Below are 19363 nucleotides of genomic sequence, written 5' to 3'. Positions count from 1 at the left end.
CTGTGAATTTGAAGCCAATTTATATACAGCAAAAACTGTTTCAGAAAACAAAACAAGGCAGCTGGAGTGATGGCTCACCGGGTAAAAACACTTCCTGCTCTTTCTTGCTGAGGATTTGGGTTCAGTTCCCAGCACCCACATGATTGCTCGCAACTTCCCTGGCACCAGGTTCATTGTGCACAAATACTCATACATACACAATAAAAATAAGTAACCCTTTAAAAACAAAGCAAACAGTCAGGTGTGGAAGTGCACACATTTAATCCCAGTACTTGGGAGGCAGAAGCAGGGGGCTCTCAGGCCAGGAGTTTGAGGTCAGCCTGGTCTATGTAGTAAGTTCCAGGACAACCAAGGCTACATAGTCTCAAAAAAAAATTCAACCAACCAAAGAACAGAGATGACTTGGGACTTAAAACCAGTGGGCATGATCTCAAAAAACAAAAGAAACAAAACAAAACAAAAATTAGTAAAAAAAAATTAGAGATGACTGTAATGATCTGTTCTGTCTCTTTAAGAGACAAGCCATGCCTACTCCCTCCCCCACCCACTGAGGCAGGCAGATCTTCCTTCCTGCTTGCAGCCTGAGTCTCTTCCTTTTCCATCTACCTCTCGAAGAGGCAGCTTCTGCCTTTCCCTGCTTCTCCCCTTCCCCTTCTGTCTCTCCCTTCTCTCTCTTCTCTCTCACTTTTTCTCCTCTTCTCCCCCTTTTTCTTCCCCTCCATAACCCACTTAATAAATATCCAACCTCATTGTGCATGGTGTGCCTACCCATGTCTCTTGCCCACTGCCATGTGTCTTCCTGCCCTGGACCAGCCATTGCTCAGGGACTTGCAGCCATCCCTGCCTGGGACTGGCTGCTCCCAGGGCCCGCTGCCTGCTGCCACATGTCCCGCTGCTACCGCTTGGGGATCTGCAGCATATTTTAATAACCCATTTCAATGACTCAGTGATTAAAAGCACTGGCTGCTCTTCTAGAGGATCTGAGTTCAATTCCCAGTCTCAGACTAACAAACAGATGCCAGGTCTGTGTAGGCAACCTATGCAGGACTAGTCTTGGAGCTACAGCACCCCAGTCTCAAGGCGGCCTCTGCCATGAAACTGAGATCATCTCTCTGAGGTTCAGCTGCTTTCTTTGTAACATGAGGAGTGTTGGGGGCCAGCCTCGACAAAATACCTTTCTCCAGAGTGGAGGCATGTGAATTTAGAAATATAGTAAATGAAAATAATAAAACACAGAAACATATAGGATAGTGTTGGGAAGGAATTTTTCAGTGAGTAATGAAAATTTACCCATGTTTAATTTCCAACTGGTTAATATACCCTTGATCCCAAAAGATAGGAGTAAAACAAAGGACAGCATTAACATACAAATTGAAAGTCATGGGCTACATTCATCACGCTCTTGTCCTAGACCAAACATTCTGTAGGCAAACCACTCCCTGGGTGGAATCCCAAGTTATTTCCATGAAGGGAACTGGAACTTAGTTGGATACTTAGACTTTTGTTTTAGGTAGGAACCAACTACTTCCCTATTTCTGGAGCAAGAGGTCTGGCAACTAGACACAACTGTTGACAATAGCCTTGAGAGAGCAGAACTCTGATTTACTACTAGGTGGGAGGTAGAAGTACAATAACCTTGGGCCAGGTGGTGGTGGCACAGGCCTTTAATCACAGCACTCGGAAGGCAGAGGCCAGCAACCTCTGTGAGTTCGAGGTCAGCCTGGTCTATAAGAGCTAGTTCCAGGACTGGCTCCAAAGCAACACAGAGAAACCCTATCTTGAAAAACAAACAAAAAACAGAATTACAATAACCTTGAATGAACAAGAAACAAGTCCCAAACTCTCTGACCTTTTGCCTCTTTGGGTCTTCACAGAGGAGAAAATCTCTGCTCCATTGGTGAGCTGCAGGATGGACTGTCCCCACTGTCCCCTGGACCCAATCCTCTTTATGGTCACCACCTCGTCCCTCACCATCCTGGAAGTTCCATCCTTGGTAGACAACATTGGAAAGCAAAGAAAGATAAAAGTTAAAAACAAGGGCCTCTCTCTGGACTCCCAACTTCTCCATCTTTCCAAGGAGACAAAGAGCAACGTTTTTGTGCTCTTGCCTCTTGTTGGCCGCCTTCTCTTGGCTACCCTGGGACTAGGGTTTCAGTCAGAGCAACAGACTGATTCTTGCTAAATTAGGCAAGGATTAGACTCAGGGCTGCAGGCCTGTAATCACAGCTACCTAGAAACTGAGACAGGAGAATTATAGATTTAAGACCTGCCTGAGCTACAGAATGAGTTGAAGGCCAGTCTGGGCAACTAAGTGAGACCGGCCTCAAAATAAAAAGTGTAAGGGTTGAGGATGTGGCTCAGTTGGTGCAGTGATTTCTCAGCATGCAGAAAGCGCTGGCCTCAGTCACCAGTGCCTCGTATACAGGGTGTGATGGTGCCTACCTGTAATCTCAGCACTGGGAAGGCACAGGCAGGGGGTTCAGTAGTCCTTGGTTTGCTCAGCCTCATAGTGAGCTGGAGGCCAGTCTAGGTTATTTGAGACCCAATTTCAAAACAAAACAATAACAAAAAAAGTAAAAAAGAAATGTTTTTTAAATTAATAAATAAAGGACAGGAGAGATGGCTCAGTGGTTAAGAGCACTTGCTGCTCTTGCAGAGGACCTGAGTGTTAAGAATTTTTCCTAACATGAGCTCTCTGCCAACGCAAAAAATCCCAATCAAGCCAAATCACAACAAGCCAAATTAAAATATATCCAGGTTTAATGGGATTTCTGCGCTCTTGGGTGGCCCCGAGGGGGAACCAGGAGATGGCAAAGTGGCGGGGGGGTGGGCGCATGAGACCACACGTTTCTCCTTTGGGAGCTCACAGACCAAAGCAACTCCCAGGTCAGGGAGGCTGGGACGGGTGCTAGGGGCTGGGGACTAAGACCTCAACTTAACAATGAGTTGGGCTCCCAGCATCCACATGGTAGCTTGTAACTATCTGTAACTCCAGTTCCAAGGGATCTGACACCCTCACACCAATGCACATAAAATTAAGTTAAATAAATTATTTTTAAAAATATATATTTAAAAAAACCAAACCTCTGGGGTGGCAGGCTGGCTTAGGCAAAGCCTGAGGACCCGAGTTTAAGTCCCATAGTCCATGTTGTGGAAAGACAGAGCCGCCTCCTCAAAGTTGTTCTCTGACCTCCACATGAGCACGTGTGCTTGCTTGTGTGCGCACAATAAACAAATGTAAATATTTTCTTTTAGTTTTAAAGGCTCACCTTGCAGCTCCTCCGGTTTTTCTGTGTGTGACACTTAATTTTAGGTATCAACTTGACTGTAGTAGAGAATGTCCAAATAAGCCAGGCTGTGATATGGTGGTGCATGTCTTTAATCCCAGCACTTGGTAGGCAAAGGCAGGTGGATCTCTGTGAGTTCGAGGCCAGCCTGCTACAGAGGAAGTTCCAGGACAGTCAAAGCTACACAGAGAAACCAAAAACAAAACACACACACACACACACACACACACACACATCACACACACACAAAGGGCGTGCCCAAATAGATGCATGCTAAAGCATTTCCCCTCGTGTATTGTATGTGAGGGTGTTTCTGGAAAATGTTGGTGGTTAAATTAATGGACCGACAAAAGAAGGGCCACCAGGGCTGGAGGTATGTCTCAGCAGTTTAGAGCATTGACTGCTTGCTCTCTCTTTTTTGCTTCTGTTTTTTGGACAAGATTTCTCTGTGCAACAACCCTGGCTGTTCTACAAATTGCTCTGTAGACCAGAACTGGCCTTGGACTCAAGAGCCACCTGCCTCTGCCTCCTGAGTACTGAGATTAAAGGTATGAGCCACCACCGCCCGGTGTACTAACCGCTCTTGTAAAGGACTCAGGTTCAATTTTTAGCACCCACATGGTGACTCATAACAGTTCGTAGCTCCGGTATCTAGGATACTGTACACCTTCTTCCGCCTTCCAAGGGCAATGCATGAACATGGTACATAGACATACAAGCAGGCAAAATACCCATATACTTAAAAATTAACAATTAAAAAGAAAAAAAGGGTACTATTCTGGTTGGTTTTGTTTGTTTCTTTTGGTCTGCAGGACAGAAAAGGGCACCAGATCTCATTACAGATCTTTGTGAGCCACCATGTGGTTGCTGGGAATTGAACTCAGGTCCTCTGGAAGATCATCCAGTGCTCTTAACCTCTGAGCCATCTCTCCAGACCTTTTTTGTTTCTTTTTGTATTTATCAGTTTGACACAGCTAGAGTTGCATGGGAAAAGGGACATGAACTGAAAAAAAATGGACCCATCAGATTGCTTGTAGGCAACACTATAGGACATTTTCTTGATTAACGATTGATGTGAGGGGGACTAGCCCACCTGGACAGGTGTTCCTGGGGTGTATAAGAAAGCACACTGAACAGGCCATGGTGAACCTTCTGCGTTCAAGTTCCTGCCCTGAGTCAGCCCTGGATGGATTATAACCTGTCCATCATAATTGTCTATTTAACCAAATAAACCCTCTCTTCCTCAAGTTGCTTTTGGGTCTTATCGTAGCAATAGAAAGCAAACTAAGACAGCACCATCTAATCTGCTGAGGATCCCCAGTACCATCCAATCTGCTGAGGGTCCTCAGAAGATGAAGGGTGGAAAACAGGAGGCTCTTCCCTGCCGTTGGTAACCAGAACTCTTGCTTCTATGTTTGGACTGTGAGATTTACACCGGGGTCTGTCTTTCTTGTTTCCCTGGCCTTTGGGCTGGAACAGAGCTGCGCTGCCGATGTGGATGTGCTATTGATCCTGTTCTTCGGAGAGCTCTGGCCATCTATTAACTCTACTTTTCTGCGATTCTCTCTTCCAAATTGGTAATATGGATGTATTGAGGGCAAAGAGCTAGATGAAGACAGGTGAGATCATGAGTATTGAACACAGCAGGCCCCCCCTAAACAGCTGCTGCACTTTAATTACCTGCTATAATGCAGTCGCTGGCCTCTAGCACAAAGCCAGATACATACTTTGCATGCTGTAGGTATTTTGCCTTGTTTTGTTTTTTTGTCGTTGTTTTGTCGAGACAGAGTTTCTCTGTGTAACCCTGGCCATCCAGAACTTGCTTTGTAGATCAGGCTGGCCTCAAACTCAGAGGTTCACCTGCCTCTGTCTCCTGAATGCTGGGATTAAAGGCGTGTGCTAACACCACCTGGCTATACTCTGTTAGTACTTAGTAAATAAATGGATGAATGTTTATTTGTCCATGGCTCGTACTATTTTATGAGCTTCATAAAAGCAAGGGCTGTATTTTGCTTATTTCTGTCCCCTGTGTTGAGCAGAACATCAGGCACATAGGAGTGCTTAATAAATGCTTATTGTATGACTCAGCGAGATAATGGAGCTGAGCTGGAGAGTCATCATCATCCCTTGGGCTACAAACCACAAGGTAATGTAGAGCTTGGAGGATCAGCTGACACCAACTGAATCTTAGCTTCTGAAGAGAGACTAGCCAGAGGATTTCTTTCTTTTGGATGCTGTGCTAAGAGGAGGGCCCAGCCTCTGGAGTATTGTGCGTGAGTGTGCGTTTTAATTACATTGATTTACTCTTGTGCACAGGCATGCTGTAGCACAAGTGTGACGGCCAGTTTTCTCCTTCTGCCATGTGGGACCCAGAGATCAAACTCAGGCTGTCAGGTCTGGCAGCAAGCAGCTGTTGAGTCATCTCACTGAACCCTGGCCATGTATTTTTGCTTAAAAATTTGACTCTGGTGTGGCATGGTGGCACATGCCTTTAATCCCATCACTCCTCAGGAGGCAGAGGCACGTGGGTCTGTGAGTTCCAGGACAGCCAGACTGCATAGTGAGATCCTGTTTTTTCTTTTTTTTTTTTTTTCTTTTTTTTTTGGTTTTTCGAGACAGGGTTTCTCTGTGGCTTTGGAGCCTGTCCTGGAACTAGCTCTTGTAGACCAGGCTGGTCTCGAACTCACAGAGATCCACCTGCCTCTGCCTCCCGAGTGCTGGGATTAAAGGCATGCGCCACCACCGCCCGGCTGAGATCCTGTTTTTTCAAAATAAGTAAATAAAAATAAAAGTCCTGTAGGTGAATGGCAGGAAGCCAAAGAGTGAGCTGACCAGCTGGGCCAGTCAGAATTGTCAAGCTCTGCGTTCATTGAGAGACCTGACCCCCTGATGTGTCAACTTTTAGCCTCCATGAGGACACATGTGCACTTGTAACTGCATACACACCATGCACATATACATGCTTAAAAACTGCATCTGGACCAGTGAGACGGTGCATCAGGTAAAGGTGTTTGTCCCCAAATGAGGGAGCTCAAGCCTCAGGATCCACAGGGTAGGATAGAATCTACTTCTGCAATCTGTCAGGTAGGTAGATAGATAGATACGTACACTAAAAATTTTATCCAAAACAGAAAAGGATGATAAAGTAAAATTAAAAATGGTATCTGAAAGTTGGGAGTAAAGACACAGCATTAATCCCAGTACTTGGGAGGCAGAGACACGTGGATCTCTGTGAGTTCAAGACCAGCCTGATCTGTACATAGCGAGTTCCAGGACAATATATACAAGCAATGTACAGCATCCACATTGTATTAGGTAATTTGGAGATGATTCCCATAAAGAGACTGTTCATTGTTTATATGCAAGTAACCATGCCCCGCCCCCACACCTTTGACAGGGTCTCACTGTGTAGCCATGGTTGGCTTGGAACTGTCTCTATGGACCAGGCTGGCCTAACTCACTGAAATCTGCCTGCCTCTGCATCTGGAATGCTATGATTAAAGGCTTGTGCCGTTACACCTGAGAAGCCATTAGTGTTTTTGCAATCGTGGGGCCGGAAACCACGACAGCTCAGGGGGTTAATCATTAGCCTCCTCGCTGACCAGTAGGGCATCCAGGAAATGAAAGTCCGTCAGCCACAGCCCAAGTGTGCAATGAAGGAGCCTACAGTTTACAATCCACTGAAGGCTGGGTGCCGTGCATCCAGGGTGGGACAGTCTGTCAATCTTCCCAGAGTGATCTCCCTGTTAGTGCCTGAGATTCCCAGGATCCTGATCTCGGGATTTTAATTTTATTTTTCTCCTCCAGAGTTAAGAAGCATTGGATGCAACCACAGACCCTTCTCACAGCCCAACCGACACATCAGATTAAGTCCCCTGGACTAGCTCTGAGGATTTCTTTCCTTTGAAAGCAGCAAATTCAGCCCTCAGCACCCTCTTTAAAATGCAAATGACCCTGAGAAGTTCTCAGTGCTTAGCTGGATTGTGTAAAAGTAAAAGTCTTTTTCCCAGGTCACAGATAGCCTCAGAGGCTTTTCTAGTGGGTGGGGAAGATATCTTGGAGCTGGGGAGGTTCCCAGGGTACTCACATTTTTTGTTTTGTGTTGGTTTGGTTTTCTTCCCTCACAGACTGTTTGCCGAGCAGCGTTGCATAGCCAGCTGGGCCCGGTGGTTCAAGCCTGTAGCCTTCAGTTGATGCTGAGGAAGGATGGTCACAAGTTCAAAGCCTTTCTGTGCTAGAGTGAGTTTAAGGCTAGCCTGGGCAACAAGTTGAGACCTTGTCTCAAAAAAAAAAAGAAAAGAAAAAGAAAATGAAAGAAAGAAAGAAAGAAAGAAAGAAAGAAAGAAAGAAAGAAAGAAAGAAAGAAAGAAAGAAAAATAAAGGAAGGGCTGGGAATATAGCTATCCATAGCCTGTGTTATGGGTTCAGTTTCCCCTAACAACGACATTGCTATAGAATATGTAGGACAATCTTCTAAGGGCTGGGGATGTCCAGTTCAATTTGTAGAACGCTTGCCTAGCATTCACAGGGCCCTGGGTTGGGCTCCCGCACATTCCTGTCAGCCTGGCACTCAGGAGATTAGATCAGAAACAGAGGCTTATCTTTTCACCTACATAGTTAGTGTGAGACCATCCTGGACAGGAGGTCCTATCACAAGACAACTACCTCCCAAGAACCTTCGGAGCTTTCCTATGGACACCGTCCCTTTTGTGGATTAATAAGTGCAGACTAGGAGCTTCCACATTGCAGTCTCTGCATCCAGATTCAGTGGATCTTCACACTCGAGGTTGATGCCTGTTTGACAGAAGAGTGGAAGTTCTCTGCTTCACAGAGCCCCAACTGTATAGGGAGCCGCTTTGTGTTCTCCTCTCCTTGGGGTGTGTGTGTGGGGGGGAGGGGATGATAAGTGACCCTTTCTGACCCTCTCCGAAGCCTAGAGAAGTACTTGATAAGCAATCTGAAACAATGCATCAGGCCTGAAAAGAAAAGTGCTTCAGACTGACCTGTCCACGCCGCCCTTAATTGTTGAAAATCCTCTTTATTGAATTATCAGAGTGTAATGGAAGAGTCAATGAGAGTCCTCAGGAATCCAAGGCCAATGTTTGCTTGGCAGAAGAAATCAAAGCCCCAAAGACTCCCTGCACCCAGCAATGATATAAAATATGTATTTTTACATAACTGGGAGGAAAAAAAATAAACGACAAGGTTGCCCAATGGGGAGAAACGCTTCTTTATTTTCATTATCTTGTTCAGTGCCCTGATCTGGGCAGGAGCTTCAGTGGGAAAGAAAATACCAGAGCCCTCTCCCTCTGAGCCTCCTGGTGGGCTAAGAGGCACAGGGAGCCAAGAAGTGGAAATCCAAAAGGTTGCTGGGTGTGAGCTTGGAAAGCCATTAAAATGGAGGGTTTTGCCTGGGAGAGGGCTGGCAGAGACAATGTGGGTTATGTGGGTTAGAGACAGCACCTCTACAGATGAAGCTGTGTTCTTTGTGGGCTGAGGATTACCATTAGCTTCATGGGAAATACTGTAAACCTGACTGTCCCCTGGGGTGGGGTGATAGGATTGGACTGTTCCCTGGGGTGGGGAGATAGGGCTAGGCTTTCAAAGGCATAACTCTCACACCTTAATGATTGTTTTGGCTTTGGGCTCAGTTGCACAGATGAGGACACTAACTTGCCTAAGGTCACACAGGCAGTGAGTGACTGCAAGAACGTTATTTTGTAGTTTTTGGTTGCTTGTTTAAGACTCTCAGGGCTCAAATTCAGTATGCACCCGAGGAGGGTTGCTTGTTTGAGACTCTCAGGGCTGAAACTCAGAATGCAGCCGAGGAGGATGGCCCCGGAGTTAGGGTTTTCCTGCCGCCACCTCCCAAGTGCTGGGATTATAGCAGGCTAGCACCATACTTGGTTTCTAGAGTGCCAAGGGTGGAATCCTGGGCTCCTCATGTTAGGCTTGTACTCTATAAACTGAGTCCCATCCCAAACTCTGTTTTGTAGTTTTGTCAAAACCATGGATCATGGGCTGGAGAGATGGCTCAGAGGTTAAGAGCACTGGCTGCTCTTCCGGAGGTCCTGAGTTCAATTCCCAGCAACCACATGGTGGTTCACAACCGTCTGTACTGAGATCTGGCGCCCTCCTCTGGTGTGCAGGCATACATGGAGGCAGAATGTTGTATACATAATAAATAAACCACACCCCCCCCCAAAAAAAAAAACCTGGATCATAGGACAAGAGGTGCCTTTGTTAGCATGTACCCAAGCCATCCAGACATGGCAGGACAGGCAAGACAGGGAAACTGTCTGATCTAATGTTTATCTTATTTTTGATCCTAAAATGATGTACCACAGACAGAATTCTCTGCAGAAAGCAGTGGTGAACGTTTTATGGCTATGGCGTTAAACGTCTCAATCTAGCCAGGCAGGGATGGTACACATCTTTAATCCCAGCACCAGGGAGGCAGAGGCAGGCAGAATTTGAGGTCAGCCTGGTCTACATAGTGAGTTCTAAGACAGTCAGGGATACACAGAGAAACCATGTCTTGAAAAACAAACAAACAAAAGCCTCAATCTATGGAGCAGGAAAGCTTGAGTTCATCTTTTTTATTTTAATTTATTTATATTTCAGGTATACTGGTGTTTTGCCCACATGTGTGTCTGTGTGAGGGCGTCAGAACCCCTGAAACTGGAGTCACAGTTGTGAACTGCCACGTGGGTTCTGGGATTTGAAAACCGGTCCCATGGGAGAGCAGCTAGTGCTCTTAACTGCTGAGCTATCTTCAGCCTCTGAGTTCTAGTCTCTTACTTCCTACACGTTATTAAGAAAGTTGTAAGTAAATAACAGAGTTGAATGATCCTAAAGTTTCTCTTCCAGTTCAACATCAAAAACTGGTGCATGTAGTAATGCCTGTTTCTAATTCCAGCATTTAGGATGCGGATGCAAGAGGATTCTAAATTCAAAGCCTGTCTGGGCTACTTAAGAGGAATTTGTCTCAAAAAACAGACAAACATGAGCCAGTTGTAGTGGTGCATGCCTTTAATCCCAGCCCTTGGGAAGTGGAGGCAGGTGGACCTCTCTGAGTTCCAGGCCAGACTAGTCTACATAGTGAATTCTAGGACACCCAGGGCTACATAGATCCTGTCTCAAGTAAACAAATGAACAATAACCAGACAAAGAAGGGTCTGGAGAGATGATTTAGGAGTTAAGAAGGCTTGCTTTTCTTTCAGGGGACCAGAGTTCAGCTTCCAGCTCCCACATCAGGCAGCTGAAAAAAAGTGCCTGTAATTCCAGCCCCAGGGGATTCTAATCCCTTAGATCTACTCCCTGACTCACTAACCTGCTAAGATAAAAGAACAGATTTTAGCAGAACATGGTGGTGGGTACCTGTAGTTCCATCCCAGAAGTGGGGAAGCTGAGGCTGGACAGTAGTGAGTTCAAGACTATACAGGCCTAAATAGCAAGACTATGTCTCCAAGGGGAGGGGGACAGCAGATGTTAGAAAATTAGATGATTAGATGAATCTGGCCTGGTGGCTCACTTATGCAAACCCAGGGTTTGGGAGGCTGAAGCAGGAGGATTGCTTAGACTATCTAAGACAGTTCCAGGCCTACTTAGGCTGGAAAACAAAAATTAAAAAAAAAACAAAAAACAAACCAAAAAAACTCAAGCTATCGACGGTGGCTCAGTAAAGGCTGATGATGGGAATTCAATCCCGAGACCCTCTTGGCGGAAGGACAGAATTGACTCTCGCAGGTTGTCATCTTATCTCCACACCGGCTGTGGCACGTGCGTTTGGGAACACACACACACACACACACACACACACACACACACACACACCCTCATTGTTTTTTAAAATCTTTAAGACAAAGTAAACCAAACAAACCCATCCAACCAAAAACAATAAAGAAAAATGGAAACAAAGACGTAGATGAAGAGTCAAGTTCTTTGTAACTCAAAGTCTCAGTGGGCCAGAGCACGGCTGGGCTGAGATTCGAAAGAACTTGTTCTAGGAAACAAGGAAGTCTCGGGTCCCGGTGCCACCAACTACAGTTAAGGGTGGAGGAAGTCAAGGGCCGTGCGGTTCCTTGGCTGCCACCTGCAGGTGCGTCCTCAGCCAATCAGTGCGGCCGGGGGCGGTGCCTTTGGGCTCACCTGGCGGCCACAGCCTCTGCCTGGCTCAGTGGAGAGGGGAGCAGCGGTGCGGCCGTTAGCACTTGTGAAGTTCTGCTCGACTCCAGCTCGGCCTAACCCGTCCCTGTCCGACCGCACCCGAGCTCCGTGTTTGCTCGGCGTCCTCCCGGCCAACCATGGGAGCCCCGTGCCGCTGCTTCTCCGCGATTCTACTTCTGCTGCAGGTACTTGGAGGGTCCTGACTCCTCTCAGGACACCTTTCGGCCCCACCACTCCCTTCGTTGATCTTTGCTGCCTGCTGCCGTCCCGATTTCCTTCTTCCAAGAAAGTTGGGGTGCAGAGAGCCAGCTGGAGGCTGCGCGACGCGGGGCTGAGTGCTGTGAAGTGGGAGGGGGGTCCAGGCAAGCACAGAGTGGCCGCCTCTCCCGCAGGTTCCCAGGTGGGGGCGCGCCACGTTGCGAGCTCCCGGGACCCCGAGTTTGAGCATTGGGTCCCAGTTTGAGGCGGGCAGAGGGGGCTTGGAGCAGGATGTGGGGGCCTGCATGGAAAAGGGGTGGGAGTAGAAGCAGCGCGGACGATCCGAAGTAAGGAAAGGGAGACTTTAGCAGTATAAAAGCACCTGCCGTGTAAAGGGACGGTAGACTGGGGATGGGGGCTCTCTGGAGTAAGAAAGAGGAGTCTGAGGGGTTTTTTGAGACCCTTTGCAATCCAAGGAAAGTGGTGTCCGGAAGAGTATAGGCATCTCCAGTGAGGTGCAAATGGAACCAGGCGGGAAAGGTAGGCTAGGCTGCGAGGTGGTGACCCTGGAAGTCCCCTCCCCCAAGGGTTCTTGAAGTTTGGCGCCTAGTTTCGGGTTGAGAGGATGGCGTCCCTGTCTGCCGCGAGGGGCGTCCACCCACAATCCCGATGCCCCAGGCAAGGGAAGGGTTATATTGTTGGTATCGGCATGGGTTCCCCAAGTCACCAGGTTGCTTGCCTTTTCTCCACCGCAGGTCTCATCGTTGCTCTGCCAGGAGTCAGAACCCGAGCCCTGCCGTCCCGGCTTCAGTGCCGAGGTCTACACGTTCCTGGTGCCGGGGAGGCACCTGGAGAGAGGCCGCGCCCTGGGCAGAGGTAAGGGCGCTCTGCTGGTGTAACTGGGCAGAGTTGGGTCGGGTGGGGGAGGCGCCGACAAACTGTGCTCCCATGCCCGTGGGATGGAATGGACAAAACTCTCTTTTGGGATTTACGCAAGTTTGGGAGTCTAAATTTATCGATTGTGGTTGATCAAGGTAGATGTGTCTGGCTGTGCTATTTATACAGGGGCCGGGATGGGCCAAGGGTATTTAGAGGTTATCGGTATTTCTCCAACTTATTGCGGGAGCTAGCCTATCATTTCAGACCGCCAAAACCTGCTGGGTAGGACCAGTTGGCCTGTATTTCCATTTAATAAGCAATTGGAGGCTCAAAAGGTGACTTCACAGGGTCAGCAGGGCAGGGATCAGAACCGAGATTTGACTCCCATTATTTAGGTAGTCTCTTTGAGGAACAGGCTCTTAGTGACTTGTGACTTTTGTTCATAGAGATGAAATGGTATTGGTTTCTTCTTCTTCTTCTTCTTCTTCTTCTTCTTCTTCTTCTTCTTCTTCTTCTTCTTCTTCTTCTTCTTCTTCTTCTTCTTCTTCTTCTTCTTCTTCTTCTTCTTCTTCTTCTTCTTCTTCTTCTTTTCTTCTCCTCCTCCTTCTCCTCCTCCTCCTCCTCCTCCTCCTCCTCCTCCTCCTCCTCCTCCTCCTCCTCCTCCTCTTCCTTCTTCTTTTTTGGTATTTTGAGACAGATTTTCTCTGTATAGCCCTGGCTGTAGTGGAACTTGCTCTGTAGACCAGGCTGGCCTCGTTTCTTACTTTAAGAAAAAGATGGTAGCTCTGACTCATACATGCAAGCACTCAGTATATTTCAGGTCTTATCTCATTGTAATAATCTAGAATTTTCTTTGTTTCCCTGTTGGGCATGGCTGGGAACAAGGAAAGAGGACCAGTTTTTTTTTTTTTTTTTTTTTTTTTTTTTAAACTGGCTTCCCTAGTTTCCAGGTGCTTCTTTTGTACCGAAACCACCTCCTCCTCTCATGATAAACAAGAAAGAAATAATATAAAAAGGAGGAGCCACTCAGGATCCCTTCTGAAAAGACTTTGACCAAGTTTGTTCTTACAACCGTAGGCTACCTGCAAAATCTATAGCGATCATGATGGTGTCTAAGATTTTTTTTGGGAATTTTGGAAGTTGTGCCCAAGTTTGATGATGTGTTTTATAGAGAAATAGCAGCTTGATTGGTTAGTTGTATTTGCTTTTCTGAGATCTGACTGGTTCTGTGGAGCTGCCCTGCAGCCCTGAGGTTGGAGTGGTCAGTGCTTTCCCAGCCTGTCTCCACTTGCTGCCCACCCAAGGAATATGCTGAGCCTCTTAGGTTGCTGAGAGCATTTCAGGAAGCCCTTCAGTGGCACTTTGGGACAGACTAGTGAGGTGTGGGTGGCCTAGGCAGTTTCCAGTGCTTCTGGAAAGAGGTAGGCACCACTCAACCTTGAGCTGTGCAGGGTTAGACACGGGAGTGTGTGAGTACTTATTAGGCACCCCAATCCATGGGCTGGTAGCTTTGTTTTCCGATGACAGGATGACACATAGCTGTGCCTTAGTTAGGGCAGCCTTTGTGCATTAGCAGTGCTGGGGGTCAAACCCAAGGCCTGCTACATGCTAGCCCTATATGGACTGGACTGGTCTGAAATTCACAATTTAATCCTCCTGCCTCAGACCCTGGAGTGCTGGGATTATAGACTCACTTTGGCACTAGCCTGGCTTTTATTTTGCAGAGCTAAGCTCTAGTGACCAGTCACTAATACCATTGCATTATCAATGATAATACCGTTTATAACTAATGGTGCTGCCTGTTCACCTTTGACCCCAGCTGTGAGCAAGTGCTCCATCTACCTGACGTGAAAATGAGAACTTCTGGAGGGTGGACATCATTCTAGTCCTTAAGGAACTCTGTGTGTGTGTGTGTGTGTGTGTGTGTGTGTGTGTGTGGCTTGACTGGCTTCTGTATTGCCTGAAGATTCTACAACTAGTCTTTCTCTTTTTTGTTTCTGTTTCTCAGAGAGAGAGAGAGAGAGAGAGAGAGAGAGAGAGAGAGAGAGAGAGAGAGAGAGAGAGAGCGCAAGTGAGAGCTGAGTCTTGATGTAGTGGTTCACACCTATAATCAGCTCTTGGGAGGCTGAGGCAGAGGCAGGAGGATTACTAAAAGTTCTAAGTTTGAGGTTAGCCTGGCCTTATATAGTGAGTTCCAGACTAACCTGGGCTACAGAGTGAGATGAGACTCTTATTAAAAAAATAAATAAATAAAACAAGAAGGAAAAGTGGAGAAAGGAAAGAAAGGTTGAAGGAAGGACAGGCTAGGTATGTGTTCCTGTTTGGGGAAAATGGAGTCCATTGTAAAATAGACTGAGGACAGAGGTCTTGAGGTGGGGGAAGTGCCCTGTGAGAGGTAGAGGGGTCCTACCTGGTGGTTTGGGTGGGAGAGAGAGAGGCAGCCTGCTCACAGCATCCCACAAGCTTCCAAGGGGCGGCTCCATCACCACTCACCAGGGCTCTGATTGCTCCAGTGGAGTGGGGAATTGCTCTAGGTCAGAGTGCCTTTCCAGACATCACACTTACATCCCAGGAACTGCTTTGTGACTTGCAAGAGTTGCCTAGATTTAGGAAGATGGTGTCACTCTCTTTGGACCTCTGGGGAAATGGAGGATTGTGCAGCTCCAGGCTCTACTATACAGATTCCTGAAAAGTTTGCTGCCCAGGAGTTTGGAAATAAGACCTGACACTGGCTAAAAAGTTACAAATAGGGTTTGATTGAACAAAGGACTGTCCCTGTGTCCCATGAGCTTGACTCCACAGTTTCAGCTTTGTAGATTCTCTCCCCACCCCAGACAGGGTTTCTCTGTAGCTTTGGAGCCTGTCCTGGAACTCACAGAAAATCCACCTGCCTCTGCTTCCCAAGTGCTGGGATTAAAGGCTGCACAAGACTTGTAGATTCTCTCACTGGCTTTTAAAATACAGAATCTTAAAACAAACAAACAAACAAACAAAAACCCCAAACCCTCCCACTATCTAAGCATATCCTTTCATTAGGTTTGTTCATTTATTTGTTCTGTTTTTGATGTTTTTGGTTTTTGAGAGGTTCTCACTGTGTAGCCTTAGCTGGCCTGGAATTCATTATTGTAGACCAGGCAGGCCTTGAACTCACAGGGATTCCCCTGCCTCTGTTTTCTGAGGGCTAGGAAGCAGACACCAGTTCTGGTTGTTCTGTTGTTGTTGTTGTTTGGGGTTGTTTGTTTTTTGTTTCGTTTTTGGTTTGGGGGCTCAGGCTGGCCTGGAATTTATGTATAGCGGATGGCTGAATTTGTGATCTTCCCGCTTCTCCACTGCTGGGATGGAAAGTGTGCACCACCACCATGCTGGGTTTTGTTGTTTGTTTTTAACTGATTCTGTGTTTTCCTTTCTTTCTTTCTTTCTTTTTTTCTTTCTCTCTCTCTCTCTCTCTCTCTCTCTCTCTATATATATATATATATATATATATATATATATATATATGAAGCTCTTTATAAGTTTTTGTGTCATCCCTGTACAGGGGCCATGCTAATTGCTGCCCCATCCTAATTTATTTTAGTCTGTATGCTGCTGAATGAAACAGTCTTTGTGGTTTATTGAGACAAGGTCTACCTCAGGCTGGTATGGAACTCACAGCGTAGCCCAGTTTAGTTTTGAACTCATGGTGATCCTCCTGCCTCAGCCTCCTGAATGCTGGGATTACCAACAACTGCCAAGTCTAGTGTAAGTTGCTTCTCTAGAGTGTCGCTTATTTTCCTTTTTCTTAGCACAGAATTTTCAGAGACTCAGGTGACGAGACTTTCGCCTCTCTGGAGACACTAGACAAATGTACAGGGTTACATCTATATAGAGTGAGAAAGAGTTGACAAGCCCTTTAAATTGCTGGCTTTTCCTCCCATAGCTTTCTTCACAACATCTGTAGGACAAGCAGGCCTGTAGTTTGGACCTGGGCCTTGGTCACTTGATGGACTGACCCTGTTCCAGGCATCCACCTGTGTGGACTAAATACACCCATTTCTTCTCCTTTCTGAAGGATGTACTGAAAGCTGCAGGGATGGGGAGAAAAGCAAACGTGGAGCCGCCTTAGGATCACCTTACATCATCAGATACACACTCCCACCCCAGCCTCCTAAACTCTCCCCTAATTACTCATGCCTGTGACTGGGGCTCATGCAGGCCTTCCCAGGAAGAAGGCTAGTAGTGTCTGCCATTCGGCCCTTGCCTTTGTGTCTCCTGAGGAGGAGGAGTGTAGGCAGTGAGGTCGCAAGCTCAGCCAGGCCATTTAAGGAAAGCTGCCTTCCTGCTGCCCCGCCCTCTCTGCCAGGTGGATATGGAAATCCCTGTTTACTCTCTGGGACTTTTTATTGCTTGAAATGCTTACTTTGGTATCTGTTACACATTCCCTTCCAAGAGCAGCCTTAGATAAGCCAGGTGTGGGGACAATCGGCTCTTGAAATCTCCAAGAAGCTGCCAAAACCCTAAAATCAGCAAGAGACACCAGCATAGTCCAGACTCAGCCTTTGGGGGTTTTACTGTGCCTCACCCCAATCTCTTTTCAGGGCATCAAGTTTTCTTCTGAGAAGAATGAAATCATTATAGCAGGTTCAGTGTGAAAGTGTAGGAAGACTCAGGTTTGAGCATAAGTAGTTACTACTAATCTGACTGAAGTCAGTTTGCTTCTGAGAGACCCTGCTTTTACTCATCTGTTGAGTGTGAAAATCATATACATTGGTTATGTTATGTACATTAACGCATATTTGATGAGTTATTATCAAATGCCTGGTGCTAGCTGGAGTATGGGCATCTGGCTGTTTTATGCCATCACTAGGCTAAGCCCTGGGGAATATGGCTGAAAACAAATGAAAAAATATGGGGGGAGAGAAGGCAAAGAAAGCACAAATACGAAGGGACATTGAGCCAGGCACGGTGGTAAGGCATAAGCAGGTGGATCTTTGAGTTCCAGGACAGCCAGGGATACACAGAGAAGCCCTGTCTCCAAAATAAAGTCAGCCAGATGACATAGTGGGTAAAGGCACTTGTCACCAAACCTGAAGCCTGGAATTCGGTGCATAGCACCCACATGATAGAAAGAGAGAAAGGACTCCCAAGGGTTGTCTAACCTCACATGCATGCAGTGAATGTTCACACACAATAAATGATGGGCTGTTGTTGCTGTTTTAAAAAGCTGATTGTGGTGGTGCATGCCTTTAATCCTACCACTGAGGTTTCAAGGCCAGCCTGGTCTACAGAGCAGTTCCAGGCTCAGTAGGACTACATGGTTCAAAGGAAGGAAGAAAAGGAAGAAAGATTTTGAAGGAACTCCTCCACGCCCTGACCAAGATACTATAGTGAAACTCCAATCCTTCCCCCATCACGGCCATTGCCAAACTCCCACTATGACCCATATCCTGATACCCAGGGCAAGACAGTTTGCAAAGATAAAACAGCCTTGTCTGGACAAACAGCTCCAGGAGGGAGAAACTGCAGATTTGCAAGTGGCCGCAGGAGTTGTATTCCCCAAACCTCCTCTGTGAGTCCCTTCTCAGACACCCCTTGCTTGAGGGAGAGTGTCTGTCCTTCTGTCTGAAGTAAACAGTCTAGTCTGTTGAGGTCTGCCTTCATCTCTCTTCTGCCCTCATAAGTTGCTTCAGAAATTTAGCAAGAATCATTAGATCAGGTGTGGTGGTAACACCTGTAACATCTGTATCCTAGCGCTGGGAAAGCTGAGGCAGGAGGATCTCAAGTTTGAGGTTAGCCTGAGCTACCTGTGGGGAGAGAAGGATTAAAAAAATTAAAGCTGATCACAGAGGCACATGGGGCAGGAGGATTGTGAGTTTAGAGACAATCTGGTTCTGTAGTGAGTTTCAGGCTAGGTGGCAGCTACATAATATTAAGAGGAAGAGGAAATGAAAGGAAAAAGTGGATAATAATTTCTTAAGGACCTGACAGGCCTTCTAGTCTCATTTTGAACAAATGAATGGATGCATGAATCAATTTTTGCTGCCTTGACTCAGTTTTTCTTCTGTGGCTTCATCCTGTGTCCCCAGAGCAGCCCCCAGAGGGTGAATGAGCAGGACAGAGTAGGTCGCCTGGAATTAATGAATGTTCTTGTGTGGCCTTTCTGCCCAGCACTCTCCCCGGACACCAAGTCTGGCCCTAAGCATGTCCTTGAGGATATTGTGAACCAAGCAAGTCACTTTGAAAGTTTCTGATGCCACAGAAGGGAGACTTCAAACCCAGATCTGGAAATGAGCAGTTAGTCTTTTTAAAGTGATTTTCTTTGGTCAATGAGAAAGAAATTTGTAAACTGGGTGGTTGTAGTGCATGCTTTTAATCTGGAGGCGGAAGCAGAGGCAGAGGCAGGAGGATGTCTGTGAGTGCGAGATCAGCCTGGTCTACAAGAGCTAGTTCCAAGACAGATTCTAAAACTATAGCGAAACTCTGTCTCGAAAACATAAACAAACAAACAAACAAAAAATTGTAACTTCTCTTTCAGTTTATTTTACTTATTTTTAAGTTTCACTACATAGCTTTGGCTGGCCTAGAGCTCCCTGAATAGACTAGACTGGCCTTGAACCAGATCTGCCTGCCTCCGCCTCCTGAGTGCTGGGAACACCCCACGCCAGACCCTGTTTACCGGCTGGCTTGGAACTTATGTAGGTAGCACTGGTTTAGATCTCTGGTCTTCTTGCCTATGCCCCCCAAGTGTATGCTACCCAAAAACCAGTCTTAGAAGGTTCTTGCGCCAATGTCTGTCTGCTGAGGAACTCCTCCTGCCCAGACTTTTCTTCCTGGAGCCTTAGTTTCCCCATCTG

At 46.7% G+C, this 19363-nt stretch overlaps 1 protein-coding gene across 1 annotated transcript in view; it reads left to right on the top strand.

Moving 5' to 3' along the window:
* Nucleotides 1-11451: 11451 nt before the first annotated feature.
* Cdh1 (cadherin 1) overlaps nt 11452-19363 on the top strand; it is a 69391-nt gene continuing 61479 nt past the window's right edge. Inside the window, exons 1-2 of the mRNA XM_038313027.2 lie at nt 11452-11641; nt 12410-12530. Of these exons, the coding sequence (XP_038168955.1) occupies nt 11594-11641; nt 12410-12530 (169 nt within the window). The 5' untranslated portion in view covers nt 11452-11593. The remainder of the gene's footprint in view (nt 11642-12409; nt 12531-19363) is intronic.

The sequence above is a fragment of the Arvicola amphibius genome, chromosome 15 (assembly GCF_903992535.2).
Source record: "Arvicola amphibius chromosome 15, mArvAmp1.2, whole genome shotgun sequence".
NCBI lineage: Eukaryota > Metazoa > Chordata > Mammalia > Rodentia > Cricetidae > Arvicola > Arvicola amphibius.
The sequence above is the reverse complement of the archived record's forward strand: the minus strand, read 5'-3'. Positions and strand labels throughout refer to the sequence as shown.